Source organism: Botrytis deweyae (assembly GCF_014898535.1).
Source record: "Botrytis deweyae strain B1 chromosome Unknown BDEW_010, whole genome shotgun sequence".
NCBI lineage: Eukaryota > Fungi > Ascomycota > Leotiomycetes > Helotiales > Sclerotiniaceae > Botrytis > Botrytis deweyae.
In genome coordinates, this window is record NW_024066217.1 from 624409 (window position 1) to 639903 (window position 15495).

The 15495-nt window shown below is 45.0% G+C and overlaps 3 protein-coding genes across 3 annotated transcripts; 1 reads left to right on the forward strand and 2 right to left on the reverse strand.

Moving 5' to 3' along the window:
* Nucleotides 1–2954: 2954 nt before the first annotated feature.
* On the reverse strand, nucleotides 2955–8703 carry EAE98_005272 (uncharacterized protein; the record flags this gene model as incomplete). The annotated part of the gene is made up of 10 exons (XM_038952894.1): nucleotides 2955–3308; nucleotides 3363–4097; nucleotides 4162–5345; nucleotides 5555–5586; nucleotides 5637–5696; nucleotides 5752–7973; nucleotides 8024–8395; nucleotides 8453–8479; nucleotides 8584–8604; nucleotides 8665–8703. 10 exons carry the CDS (start codon nucleotides 8701–8703, stop codon nucleotides 2955–2957), a joined length of 5046 nt encoding a protein of 1681 aa, XP_038810736.1.
* A 1076-nt stretch (nucleotides 8704–9779) lies between these two features.
* EAE98_005273 (uncharacterized protein) lies at nucleotides 9780–11097 on the reverse strand (the record flags this gene model as incomplete). The annotated part of the gene is made up of 3 exons (XM_038952895.1): nucleotides 9780–10733; nucleotides 10793–10897; nucleotides 10951–11097. 3 exons carry the CDS (start codon nucleotides 11095–11097, stop codon nucleotides 9780–9782), a joined length of 1206 nt encoding a protein of 401 aa, XP_038810737.1.
* Nucleotides 11098–12424: 1327 nt separating this feature from the next.
* On the forward strand, nucleotides 12425–15493 carry EAE98_005274 (uncharacterized protein; the record flags this gene model as incomplete). The annotated part of the gene is made up of 4 exons (XM_038952896.1): nucleotides 12425–12946; nucleotides 13006–13277; nucleotides 13627–14641; nucleotides 14746–15493. The coding sequence occupies exons 1-4, from the start codon at nucleotides 12645–12647 to the stop codon at nucleotides 15491–15493; spliced, it is 2337 nt and encodes a 778-aa protein (XP_038810738.1). The 5' UTR covers nucleotides 12425–12644.
* Between the last annotated feature and the right edge of the window lie 2 nt (nucleotides 15494–15495).

The following is a 15495-nucleotide window of genomic DNA, read 5'->3' on the forward strand; positions in this document are numbered from 1 at the left end:
TCACATCACATCTCACATCTCGCATCTCGCATCTCCCATCTCCCAATTATTCCCACACGGCAAACCGTCATGATTTTTCCGTCTCTCGCGTAACAACTAATAGATACAGTACTGTACCTATGTACTAACCCAGTAACAAACAACAAACACCTCTCAGCTAACTTACCAATCCCATCTCTCTAGTTCTCGTGGGCCCTTCAATACCCCCCCAAAGAATGTGGTGGGGAGTAATACTCCAATCTCGATTCTCAAAACCGTGACCTACAAACCTACAAACCTACAAACCTACACACCTACAAACCTACCCAAAGACCAATCTCCAAAGTTACAAACCGCGGCTCGGCGCACAAATCGGCCGCCGGCGCTGAACCTGAATATTTCCGCTCCACGCATAATGAGGAGTTACTCATCCATACCTCCCTCCCTCCCTACCCAGTTCCAGTGTGACTCTTCCCAAGAAAATTTAATCTCAAAACCTGATCACCAAACTTTTTTCCCCCTTCACAAATACTGTCTGTACAATACAACCTCACAAGCGATATCGCCCTCGTTCTCCCTCCATATTCCCGAGGCTATGTTTATTACCTTGGGTATCGATCGATCGTTCTATCCATCCATCTCTCAATCCTGCAGTCTAGATGCATCAGGCTGATTATCGGTATGTTACTGTTACAGCGTTAAACGATTCGCTCTCTAATTGTCCGAAATCTTTCCCCAAAACCACAAGCACAAGCACAAGCACAACTACAGCCGCAGCCGCAATATCCAACTCCAATTCCAACTCCAACATCCATTCCCCCTTCAAACCTTTTCCCCTCCCCTCTCTGCCTCAAAAATTCCCACCCAAAATACCACTCTACGCTTACCTTGACCCCCCAGCACCCCAGCACTCAAGCCTCTCAGCATCGCATCGCGACCCATTCCATCCTCGCCATCCCACGAACCCCCCAACCCCGCCAAGCCGGCACGCCAATCTGTCTCGAAGCCGCCAAGCCTTGATTCCAGATTCTCTAGATGCGCCTTCCTACCTACCTACCTACCTACCTACCTACCTACCTACCTACCTACCTACCTACCTACCTACCTACCTACCTACCTACCTACCTATGAGTCTACTAAAGTATTTGATTTCCACGCCCCATCAAACCCATCAAACCTATCCAAACCCTCCCCAACCTACCAAAACCCCAACCCCATCCAGATTCCAGATTCCAGACCCCTAAACTCTCGGTGCATACCCGGTGTCATAGCCCTCCCCAAGCAACTTGGCACATCAAAACATCCACCAAAACAAACCATCAAAACATTCCTCAAAACACCAACCCCTTCCCTCCCCAAGAATCCCCCCAAGAATCCCTCCAAAAAACTAAAACACCCCCCTTCAAAGTTCAAAATGCCTCAGTAACATCGTGAAACCCTCTTGCAGAATTGGCATGCTTGGCCTAACCCACCCCACCCCATCACATCACATAGCATAGCATAGCATAGCATCACATAGCATCACATAAATCTCACCTAACTAACATAACATCACATAAATCTCATATCCCACACAAATCACACACGCCAAATCTGCAGAACATCACATCGTATCCTATTGTACCCGCTCTCCCATCTCCAACCTAACCACCCACCACCACTCACCACCACCCACCAAACTTCACACTGCGCATCTAGAGACCTAACCTAATCAGCAAATTCCCAAGCCCCTTGGTATTTATGGATATCTTATAAGGTTTTGAATTTTGAATTTTGAATTTTGAATTTTGAATTTTGAATTTTGAATTTTGAATTTTGAATTTTGAATTTTGAATTTTGAATTTTGAATTTTGAATTTTGAATTTTGAATTTTGAATTTGAATGCTTACTTAGTACCTACCTACCAGTACGTACCTACCAGTACGTACCTACCAGTACCTACCTACTACTACTACTACTACTACTACTACTACTACTACTACTACTACCTAGATAGATAGGTATATGTAAATCCATTGCGACGATCTAAACGGTGTGGACACTGGAGAGAAAGAGAGAGAGAGGAGGGGGGGGGGGGGGGGTATGCGTGCGGATTCTAGTTGGACTGTTCAAGAGGTTTGTTTGTTTGTATGTTTGTTTGTTTGTGTGTATATATATGTGTGTGTATATATATGTGTGTGTATATATATGTGTGTGTATATGTGTATATATATATGTATATATATATGTATATATGTGTATATGTGTATATGTGTATATATATATGTATATATATATGTATATATGTGTATATGTGTATATGTGTATATGTATATGTATATGTATGTATATATGTATATATGTATATGTATATGTATGTATATATGTGTATATGTATATATGAATCTAAAAAGTAAGTACCTAGAATATTCAAAGAGTGTGAATTTGTGAATCCAACTATAACATTCAAAGACTTTAAATCTATGAATTTATTTCGAATATCGAATTGCTTTCAAACATCGAAAGAGGGGTAGGGAATATAGTGGCGACAGGGTTTCCCATAATCCAGGCTGCAGTCTCACTTTAATCTACAAATAGGATCTCTACATAATACCAAGGCGGGATCAACGGGACGGTGCGAGCATGGCACAGCATGGCACTTTTGGTATCACTCCATTCAACATCAAAACTTTTATAAAACAAGCTTTTAATTTTCTCATACTGTGCAGAGGTACATCAGAGAATCTAAAAGCAGACCAATCCATCAACGCTCCTCAAACTATCAGTTACAAACATGGTGAGTCCCCCATTGAACAAGGAAAAGGTTTCCACCCAGTAAATGCTGCACCAAGCATACAATTACATCATCATCATGGGAATGTACCAAGATGTAAAATCTGCATGAAATTCCAGACCAGATGAAAAAATCAAGAAAATGTTACAACCCAAATGCAATATCATTATGTATAAACGCGTTTTTCATCCTCAACCATCATCTAAAATCCTCCAAAACCTGTTGGTTGTGGTGCAAATCCATTAGTGTGACCGAACTGGGCTGGAGATGCACGTCCGGTAGGTCCAGCGGTGATCATTAGACGATTACCTCCGAGAATTGGAGTATTGTCCTCTTCCTGAACTTGTGACTTCTCTTTCAACTTCCTCTCTTCATTATCCTTCTTCAGCTCAGCAATAGTAGAACTTTGTTGGGCCAAGTAGTTGATCATGAATGGCATAGTAAAGTCGGTAAGACCATGACGCCATGAAATTTCCATGACAACATGGACAGGAATGAGATCGTAGCAAGCATAGAGCATACCAACGTAACATTCACGGCTGCCGATATCAACGAACTAGTAGAATGATTAGCAAAGGAATGAGAAAATTGGATTACACATTGAACTTACATATCTAAGCAACTCCTCAACCACATCTTCCTTGCCAGAAATAGCAGCAGTCTCAATTGCGTCTTTGAAAAGCTTATCTTGTTTTGAAAGAGCAATGGATTTCTCCCAGCGCTTGTTGTTGCGGTAAATGTTGGAAGCGATTTGACGGAAGAAAACTAAATCGTGACGCTCTAATCGTTGAGCAAGCTCGACGGCATCATAGTTATCGTAATTCTGAACTGAATCACGGAGGGTCTTGTAATCTTCCTCTTCAATCAACAAGTCATGGATAGCACTGTTGACAATCTTCTTATTCTGGGTCTGAACGTTGAGAAGGAAGGGTTTGATGAGAGGGATGTTGTCGGATTTTTCGAACATCTTGACAACACGGTTGACGTCGATTCTTGGAGAAAGTGCTTGAAGAAGATCGGTAATGAGAGATGGTTGCTCTTGAAGATAGAAGTTTAGAGCGCGGTAGTAGATCTCCAAATTTGCTACCTTAACAACGATATCCTTGAATGAGTGGTGCTCCCATGCGTCGGCAGCTCTCTCCATCATTGCAAGAGCGGCATTGTCCCACTCATCATAATGGCAGTACAAGAAAATCAACTCGGGCCAAAGGTGAGCTTCCTCGCACGCACGAATTACCTTGGGAATATTGATTCTGCTCCAGAAGAGCTTCAAGTGCTCCATTGTGCGGTCTGGGTGATATTTGGAAAGGGCAACGCCAAGGGCTGTAAATAATCCCATGTGAGACTATGTATTCAAGGTTAGCTTCGTCTCCTAGAGATGTTGGGTCTTTGCTTGAGATATTTCTTACACGTTCAAGACCCAAGCCTTGCTCAAGCAGAGCAATAAGTTCGTCAAAGTAACCATTGTGTTCATATTGCTTGACTAAGTTCTGCAACTCCTCAGCATCAACAATCAAATTGAGACCACAAATCTGGGCAAGGCGGAATTCCTTCTTTTCAACACAAGCAGCGTTGACTTGCTTCCAGACCTTGATATTGTTGGCCTTTCGGGCACATTCCACGGCAGACTGGTATTCCTCAAGATGAACGAGGGTGGTGGCAAGTTTGGCCCAGTTTGAAATACTAGTGAAGAATATCTTCGCAGCTTGGTGGAATCCTTCAGCGTATGCCTTGTCACCCGATTCTTCGATATCAGCGACATTGGTTCCTCTGAGGAAGTCCTCAAGTTCGCTGAGTTGATCGGTACGAGCATATGCAAAAGCAAGTGCAGTATCAATGGCAGGCTCACGAAGAGTCTTACGGGCCATACGAAGGTATTTGATAAGGTCCTCGTCCTTTCCAGCATGAGTTGCAATTTCAATGACTTCGAGATAATTGCTTGGATCATCGGCGCGAATGTACGAGGCAATACCATCGCTTACACGTAGACCATCCAATTGAGCCTTGGCGACCCTACTCCATACTTCGGGAAGCTCCACTTTCTCAGCATAGTCGTTCGCACGATCGATACTGACAATGTGCTCAACGAGTACATTTGCAGCGTTGGTGTGGTCGTTGATCTTCTTGTAAACCTCGAATGCTTCTTCGTACAAGCCGACTTCAATACAGATAGAAGCTACATCCGCCGGGTTAAATGCGTCTAATTTGTGAATGTAATCCATGACTCGACCCTTATCAGCTTTAGTAGCGGTGAGAATGAGAAGATTTTGCAAGCTCTCATTGTCACTGAAGGGCGAAGGCTCGAGGACAATCTTTTCGAGCAACTCAATTAGTTCGCCCGGAAGATCAGCACTAAGGAAAGATGCGACTGCAACAGAGACCTTTTCGGGTTCAGTTGATTCGGGAACAGCTGTAGAAATGATTTGATCAATGACGGATCGGCGATGTATATTGTTTTCCGAGAGAACAAACTCCCAAAGCTCTCGATCAGCTCTCTCCAAGAGATAGCGAGCTTGAACTTTGTACATGGAATTTTCATTGGTGATGTTAACAAGCTCGAGATCGTTATGTCCCTTTCTGAAACAAATGATAGCTTTCGAATAGTTAGCAAAGAAATCCGGCAAGTTGATAAGAAACCGGTACTACCGATTATTACGTGGTGAGCGATATGAAATTAGGTTGTCCACTTCCAGGAGACAATATAACACAATGAATCGTATTGGTCGTGACAATTGGCACTACCGAATTGTAATGTACAAGACGAGCAAAAGTTTTCAGAAAATAAAAAAAAAACCAACTCACCAATTCCGGGGTCGCGTTTTGCTGCATACGAACTTAAAAAGGTCAGTAAATGAAACGATAAATGAGGGTGTAGAAGACTAACCCAATGAGCAACGTATCAAATTGGTTGTTGTTCTCAAGCCACTGCTCTGGATTATTGTTACTATTTTTTTTGTATTAGCTACATCGTACCATGCCCTGTGTGATGATAAACATACCTGTCGATGTATATCTTTGCTAAAGCATTGTATACAGCTTGTTGCTGGTTACCTGCAGCCAGGGTTGCCTCAAGGAATGGCAATAGAAGCTTAAGACGGTTTCGTGTTTCAACCTCATGAACAAGTTCATCGATAGGGATGGAAGCATGATTGACTGAGTTCAAAAGGTTCTTGATAATTTGCTCATCACAATCAACATCAAGTAAACCACCAACAACAGCAGGTGTTCGGGCTGGGTTCACACGCTGAACATAGACCTCGATAGATTGAAATTGTTGATTTTGATAAAGGTAGAGTACCAACTCGTGAGTAAAGTTGAATCGATCACAGACGATGATGAGTGGCAATTGCTCGGTCAATTTGGCTTCCTTTAAGAAGTTCTTTACGCGTTCAGGATTGTAGAAATTGGAATCTCTGCAAATGCGTTCCACCTCGTTGAATTGCTGCATCTTGGCGGCGCTCTCAATATATTTAAACACGACGTTTTGATCTTCGCTCAAGTTGACAATGCTACCAAGATAATGGTAGAGACCCTCGGCAGTCTTGTACTTCTCGAAAAGATCAATCAATCTGACAGCACCGAGTAAATCAGAGTATTTGACAGCGATTTGAACAACAGCCGCAAGGTTTTGACGAATGTTTACCTTGAGCATAGCATCAAGACAATCTAATGACTGCTCAAGGGACAAGCGACCAAAGTAACCAGTGAGCCATTCTTGACTGAAAGTTGGCGAAGCAACAATATTGACAATTACGCGTTTGATGGCTTCAGGGTCTTCATAGTGCTCCAAAGCTCTTTGAGAAAGGCCGGCTTGCTCACACAATTGTGCGATTCTAGGCTTATCATAGTGTGAGAACATCTCATTACCAAGAATGGCGTCGGCAACTTGAGGAGCATTCATGAGATTCATTTCAAGAAGACGAGTCTGCAAGTGTCCTTGCTCTGGCTTATTTTCCTTCAATGCATCAAGTAAGAATCCCGTAGCAGGTTGAACCATTCCTTGAGACTGGAATACATCTACAACACGCTCAATATCGACAAGTGAACCACCCTCAGTGTTTGCCAACTGTGTAGCGAACTCGGCTCCCTTTTCGGGGTTGATGGAGATGATGTTACGAAGTAATTGGACATAGTCTGGTTGATAACCTGCTTGTTGGGCGTAAGGTAAGATCTTCTCGAACTGGCCGCTCTCTGCGAAAGCAGCAACAACTTTGTGAGGAACGTTTGCCTTGAGATAGATAGCAAGTGCAAGCTGTGTATCTTGTTGACGGACAATGTCACCTAATTCTTCGGAACAGTCAAGCTTGTTCTCCTTCATCCACTTTTCAAGAAGATGCTTTCGGTTCTGGGCCAAGACAGGTCGTACAAGCTCCAAAGTCTCGTGTTTATTCAGCGATCCCTTGTCAAGTAATACACCAAAGTATTGCAAGATGACAGATAGTTGACCTGGAACAGCCGGTACATTCTTAAGACGTTCGATGGTTTGTGGGGTTCGCAAGAAGCCGCGAGGAGAGTTTGCAGCGATCTTTGATGCCTCCGAGTAATTCCCTGCAGACAAAAGTTGCTCGAATTGGTTGGCATAGAGGTTGTCCGCACCAGGTAGACCGGCTCTCGAAGCAAGCTTGACGGCTAAACCAGAGTTTGCAGGATTTTGGAGGAGGTATGGAATAATTGTCGTTTCATCAACAGATACCGACAATACCTGTCCTCTGCGGTTAACACCAACAAGTCCTGCGGATTCCGAATCGCCAGCTGTGATGAAAATCGTCTCGCTCGAGATACGGTTCATGAAAATACATGTACCAGTTTCAAGATCGTAAAGGTGAATAAAGCCGTATTTGGTAACCAAATAAATAATGCTGTATTTTTGTGAAACTTGCATTGCAACTGGGAAATCGTTTACGGCTTCAGCAGGGAAGTAAACATCGACTGCCTTCTTCGAGAATGTTGGATTTGAAGCTTGGTGGTCGACCTCGACTATGTGTAGCTTTGCGCCAGTAGCAGTCCGAACCGAAAATGTGAATACCTTTGTATCTGCTGGGGCCGATTCCAATCGTAATGTACCGAATGCTGCCGCGTGACCTTCGATAGCCTGACTGATGCCTCTGTCTTTTGAATAAAGTTGCATCGCTCCTACCACTCGTCCTTGTTGTTGTGTAATGCCTACGACTACCATCCACTTTCCATCGCCGCTAACACGATAGTTGATAATTTGGCATCCCTAGCATAACATTAATACCGATCCTTTTCTCAAAAATAAATAAGACTCACAGCAAGATTTGGATTTCTCTTGAAGACCTCTACCGGGGAAGCCTGATTTGGGTCAAATACATCCCAGTGATAAACTGTTGTATCAGTAACCAAACCCAAGCTTGTCTCACTGAACCATTTCCAGAAGACAACATCTTCGTTCATGGTAGCAGACTTCAGCTTTGCCTTGGCGCCCAAGTCAAATATCTGTAAGGTCCTTGATTGTGCCTTTAATGCGATGACCTGTTTCGACCAGTGCATGATGGCACTATCCGCCTTAATAGGTCTTCGAGTGACAGCATTGTTCTGCTTTAGATCAACGATGACGACTTCTGGTTGTGCAGCTTCGTTCTTCTTTTCTCGTACGCAGATGTAGGAATCTGACTCCAGTGTCTATTCGAGTAGTCAACACATGCCCAATGCTCAATTCAAAATTACGGAATTACTTACACACGAATTAAAACCTATCGATTGTGCCTACAGGATTAATTGTTAGCAAGCCAGATCGAGATTGGGTGTTTGAAGCTGAAGTCGTTATGGCAGAAGCTGGTGAGGATAGCTGTGTTGTGGCTGGTACATACCTCAACCCCGACACTTGTTAACTAAATTAAAGTCAGTAAACACAAGTCAACAATCCCATCATCGCACAACTCATATCATACCTGGAGAAGCTCCGTAAACTTGATTGGTAGTGGAGCCATATTTACTGGTTCTCTGATCTATGCGATCAAAGGAAATGGCCTTATTTAATTGTTGACCCAATGTAGTGGGCAAGCTATCTGCGCAGAGAGGCGCTGTTTACCCAGAAACGTGCTCAATTAAAAACAAACGGAAGTTTGAAAGTACAAGAGTTGTGGAAATTAATTAAGAGGATTCAAGAGATACCCAGACTAAGGGTATGTTGCGGAATATGGGATTTGAAATGTGGAGAGGATATGTGGTTGTATTGCTTCTAAAACTGGCCTTGTCACTTGCGACGACGACAATTGTAAACGGCTGGATCAGTGAGCAAGGAACGCGCTAATCCGGTTTAGTCATTTGAGCCAGCCGCGTCACGTGATAGGATATCTAAGGGGCACGACCTTTTTCACTAGCGTTCAACTTTACGTCAACACTCATTTTGGCAACGATGAAGCTATCACACCGATGAAGCTATCAATCTTTCTGAAAGTTTCCAAAATACAATGATTCGCTTTCACACCTAAGGCGGCTCCTGATTGTGTTCCACAAGGTTCGGCTTCTAGTAGTGAAGCTGTGGGTAGACCGCGTCTCCCGGAACAGCATTCTTGTATCTTTACAGTTAGATAAAGCTGCTTGCTTGATGAATCGGCAATCGCTTTCTACGATATAGTTGTTTGGCATGACACGATTCTCGCCAGATTGTTCATTTTGCTATGTTATCTGCTTCAAAAACGGCATATGTACACAGCTTTACCTCATCATTGTTTTCTTTTCGCGTTTGCTTTGTTCCCCTATCAAGCAGACCACGCAGACATGTTTGTCAACCACCAGTCAAGTGTATTCGGTTTATGCAGCATCCGAGGTGGATGTATTGTTTAGAGAATTTTAGGTTCTCGGGTAGTTCTGGGGGTTTCTCTAGCTTCAAGATACTCAGTAACAACATCTGATGCACGATCAACACTCAAATCATCATTTCTTATTAAATTCATCGTCCCTGTCACACGTCAAACTCTTACAGATCCCCATACTCACAAAATGTTCCATTCCGCCAATGACATTGCAAGTATGACACGTAGCCTGTCGTCATAAGCTATACTTATACTATATCCTGTATTGTTCGTTCCCTTGACTCATTGTTACCATTGTATTCACAACCTCTTTCTTTCGAGACATTGTCTTCAGTGTCTTCATCCTCAATCTTATAAATTTGCGTAACCAAAATACCTACTTCCTTCCCGGTGCATTTCGGTTCGGGATGCTCTGGAATATGCTGTAATATCCCCCTTTGACTACTCTTATCCCCATCGCTAGCATTTATGCTTTCATTATAATTATCTGCAGTGTCGTTCCCAGCTTCCGTAACCATCGTCGTTGCAAGACCGTCTTCAATATTCCGTAATCTGATGGCGCGAGCTTTCATGTAGCCTTTTTTATGAGGTGTTGCAATGGTTGGAGGGCTGGGTCTATCGTCTGAGGGGCCATAGGAACCGTTTCCTAAAGCGAAACGGAGTATCGGTCTGAGAGCACTGAGACATGCTGCTATTATTCCTAGACCGATTTCGATGGTAGACCACCAGACGATGGGAGCCACGCCATAGAGATAGTCAACTGCTTTTGCATAGTTGGGAAAATATTTGACACGAATTATCGTGGCTATGCTAGCGAACATACCCATTCCTAAGAGAATACTGATAGCGACTTTGATTCTGGGAGAGAGTTTCAAGTTCCATACTATGAATGCGGGGATAAGGGCAGTAGACCAGTCGGTGATGATGTTCATGCCCGAGAAACAATAGCTTAGGATGAGGATAGCATTGATACTGCTGCATTTCCCATCGGGAATGGTTTTGTCCCAGGTGAATGCCATGGGTCGACATGTTACAATAACAACTATGTCGGAAATGAGGACTGTCGCTACGGACCCTGCCATGATTGCGTAGAGAATTTTTCTGTAGGTCAGGCTGGGTGTTATGCGCATTAGGGAGATACAGATGCTAGCTTTGACTGGCAATGTACCTGTCAAGGTGAAAAGTTGAAAGAGAGTAAAGTACTGTTCTCTTTAATTAGCGACCTTAATTTCAATACCACTATTCGCATGTATGTACTAACCTTGACTGCAGGCTCCATTTCTGCGGCAGTAATAGTAAGGTTATGAACACCCAGGCCATGGATTGCGGACATCGTCGACATGGAGACATTCATCACAAATATGATCTATATCAAATTAGCAAACTCGCCAAATTATGAGAAAAGGGTACTCTATATACCCATCCCAGCAGTATCATCCAATCGTCCAAGCCGAACGCTTCACGCGTTACCCGAACCAAGCATCGCAATGCTAATGTAATGGTCGATAGTCCAAGAAATACAAAATTGACAATGACAATTGTAAGAGCCCTCTGTTCTAAAACCATGATGGTCTAGTCTAATATGTGCTCAGCACACCACCGGCACTCTTTTGATGACGTGAACCTCGGAAATGAAGCTACAAACAGAACGATCGAATAGCACAACTGCCAGAGTCATGAAGACAAGTGAACTCCGAGTGAAATGTTATAAGTTGCACAGAGCGGTTTTAGGTCTTAGGGAGTTCTTTAAAGTCGAGCCTTCAAGAGCAAAACCCTGAGGGCTGGGCTGAGGTTCCATATTTGCGGCTCTTTTTGCAAACCTCAAAAGTTTAAAAAGCAATGTTATACCACGAAAGGATACACAGCAGTTTTAGATCTGTGCAAACCTTACCCTTTAACACAACGAATTGTTCAAGTATTGTCAAGAGCCATAGGCTACACCATGTCTAAAAGGAAGATCACCAAACGGCAAAAATCTTATTTCCATGTGGGAATCATATAACTACCAGCAATTTTTCATGCAGGCTAGGAAATTTTAATGTCGGTTTGCCAGGGGACAAATATTGATGTCTTCTTTCGTCCTCGTCGGACCACACACCATGGGGTCGATGAGCCGAGCAAGCCCCATTTGGGAATACATCATATTCGGAACACCTGCCCCGAACAAGGTATATAGAGTACGGGGTAATACAAACGTTTCGTGTAGTAATACCCATGGATGTTACAAGTCGTTCCATTGTCATCTTGCTTTCGTTCAATTCAGAAATCGTCCACTTTTATCAACGTCCATCCCTTTCCTAATGCGGTCAGAAACCGTTTGAAAGGATTCGGGAGTGGAGAGTGTGGATTGTTGTCCCTTGAGAATACATTTTCACACATGAGTGTGGTTCGGTCGACAGGGAGAGAATTGTAATATGTTTCGTTGTACCACTCCACTCATTTATCCACTATCCACTTTTGAGATGATCTCCGTTGAATTCCCGGAAGCTTATTTCATGAATTAATTCATATGATTGGATGGGTGAAGAATATTGGCATCGTAGGTGGAAGCGTTGCATATTTTTGATTTATGGCGGTGGCAGAACTTGGGTGAGTTGCACATTTGATATATCATATTGTCTAAATGGTGAGTATGCAGAGCGGCCCGTTATTCTCCAAGCATCAGGGCTCTTGTCCATATGAACAACATGATTTTTTCTCCACGTGGTGATCAGGTCCAACAAGAATTTGAGAGTTACAACGTTTCCAAGTACTCTCACAGTCAGAACGCATGCAGCTTCGAAGCTAGTCAATGCACATGCCACGCGATAGGTAACCACGCTAGGAATGGTCTTGATTTCCTAGCTCCGGACCTGTGTACTTTCTGGCGGGACAAGTACAGTATATAGAAGGACTATAATATCCCTTTGCATATGCTACGTGATAGTAAAATAGACTAGGAACGATCTTGGTTTCCTAGCTCCGGGCCTGTGTACGTTCTGGCGGGATAAGTATATAGAAGCGCTTTGATCTTTCTTTTCATCTGCAGAATAACAAACTTCCAGCAATTTTTTTTTCTCATTGAAGATTACGAGGCACGACGACACGGATTACGCTAACAGTCAGCTGCGAATATGGCCTACAAAACCTCATTCAGAGTTGTTATCATTGGAGGCAGTGTGGCTGGTCTCGTGTTGGGCAACATGCTTCAGCTGAACGAAATCGATTTTATCATTCTGGAGGCCTACCCCGCCATAGCTCCCCAAGTCGGGGCCAGCATAGGATTGCTCCCTAACGGCAACCGAATCCTCGATCAATTGGGATTGTTCGACAAGATTTTGGGACTGGCGCCTCCGGTTGAGCGGTTCAATTTTCGCAATAGCAAGGGTGAGAGGATCGCAGGTCATTCTGGGATGAGACATTCTTTCGAACAGAGGTAAATACATACATACGGGTGCTGTTGGGAAAACTAGAGTATGTTCTAATGCAGTATAGACATGGATATCCCATTTTGTTTCTCGATCGTCAGGCAGTGCTAAAGGTGCTGTATGATAATATTAGAGATAAGTCGAAGGTTCTAACCGAGAAACGTCTCACGAAGATCGAGATGAATGAGAAGGGCGTCAAAGCAATCATGACGGATGGATCGGAATTCACAGGTGATATACTGGTTGGTGGTGATGGGATTCACAGCAAGACTAGATCGGAAATGTGGAGGCTGGCTGAAGAGAAAATTCCGGGCTATATCCCTGCTGGGGAAGAGAATGGTAGGTCTTTATTTGTTTGTTGATTCCTGCCATGTGGTGGGTTTTCATTGCCCTAGGTTTGAAACATATCTGGAAGCGGGGTCTCCATAAGTCTAGACTGCGGTCAGAAAATCAATGCTTCTTGGGGAATCCTGTCAGAGCATTTGATGTTTCACAGTGTTCAATGCACTTCAATTGTGGAGTTACTTTCATATGATGAAAGCTCAGATCTAGTTTGCTAGTCCAGACTATTTCACACACTATCAAGAAGTCAAGTTTCAAACATCAATCACGCCCAGCTCTCACGCCAAACACCAAACACTCCCTTCCCTCTCAATACCTTAAAATCCCTCAACTAACTCCATCCCAGCCCCTCCTTGCGACTACAGCTGCATCTTCGGCATCTCCAACCCGATCCCCGGTCTCGAACCGGGAAACCTGCACTCCGTCTTCCGCGAGAAAAACTCCTACCTCATCAACGGCGGCCCCGAAGGCCGCGTCTACTGGTTCTACTTCTTCAAACTCCCCACCACCCTCTACGGCCGCGACATCCCCCGCTACACCAAAGCCGAGGAAGCCGCCGTCCTCAAAGCCCACGAAAACGACCCCATCACCCCCGAAATCACCTTCAAAGTCCTGCAAGACAGCAAAATCACCTCGACCCTCACCGCGCTCCCAGAATACGTATTCAAAAAATGGCATTTCGAGCGCATCGTCACGATTGGAGATTCCGCGCATAAATTCAACCCCATCAGCGGCCACGGCGGCAACTCTGCATTCGAAACTTCCGCCGCCTTTGTCAATTCGCTCGTGAAATTGCTGAACGTCTCCCCCAAACCCACAACGTCCCAAATCACAACCATGTTCGCGGATCTCCAGGCGCGGCGCGAATCGCGCGCGATGATCCTGAAAGATGCGTCGCACGAGCAGCAGCGCACCGAGGCCATGGACGATCGTCTCCACAAATTCATCGCGCTGACGCTCTTGCCCCTCACGGACACCGAAGACGTCATGTTTAATTTCTCGGGAAACCAGCCGTACGCCGAGAAATTAGATATGGTGGAGCTTCCGCCCCGTCCCAAACTCATCCCGTACAAAGATGAGTTGGCGCAAGCCCCGGAATTGCGAGGACTGACCGGGTGGCTGCAAATGGCGGTTTATATGGCGCTGGCGGCGTGCGCGTATTATGGCATGTGGATGCATTCGAAGAAGGCGGGGTTGGCGGAGGAGTTTGCGGGGATTTTGAGGAGTCCGCGACGCGCGGCGGAGAAAGATCAGAGGTTGGGGGTGTTGAGTGTGTATTTCTATGGCATGTTGGTTCAGCCTTTGGCTGTCTGGTTGGTGGAGGGTTGTCGCAAGCGTAATGATATGAATCTCGTGGCTCTGTAAGAAACTCTCTTTCTCTTTCTCTTTCCCTTTTCTCGGTTTTCACATTTTCCAAAGAAAAAAACAACTATCAAGAAATGAAAAACTAACACCCATCACCCAGCCCAACCATCTGGCTCGCCCTATCCCAGTACTTCGGCTTCGGCATCATCGCCCCCATCTTCTACACCGCCTACACCCTCTTCTCCAACGCCGAACCTTACTGGTGGCCGCTCTCCCGTCTCGTCCCCGCTCACTACATGAAAGCGATTCTCCCCTGCCTCCTCCTCTGCTACATTATCCCTACGCTCCTCCTCATCCTCCCCCTCCCCCTCCCCCTCACCCTCACTCAAATCTTCCCCCTCCTCCCCCCCCTCACCACCCTCCTCACCTTCCTCAGCAGCACCATCCTCAAAACCCTCATCCCCCCACCCACCCAAACCCCCACCGCCTCCCACACCCCCACCGACATCCGCCCCCTGCGCACCCTCTACCTCTCCACCTTCATCCTCGGTCTCCTCCTCCACCTCACTTCTCTCATCTACATCTTCCTCGTCCCCAACCCCCTCCTCTCGCTCTCCTCCATCTTCCTCCCGACTCTCTCCAACACGACTCTCTCCAACATCCCCCCCTCCCCCCTCCACACCTACTTCCTCATCAATTTCTGGTCCTTCCACCTCGCTACCTACATCATGTGCTGCAACGCAGTATGGGACATCAAACGCGTCGGTCGAACCACCATCGATGTCGGCAAAGCAGCGGCGCTATTACTTCTCGCGAATGTGCTTGTGGGGCCTGGTGCAGCATTGGTGGGGTGTTGGTATTGGAGAGAAGTGCAGATGGCGCGTACTAGCGTTTCGGCTAAGAAATGAGT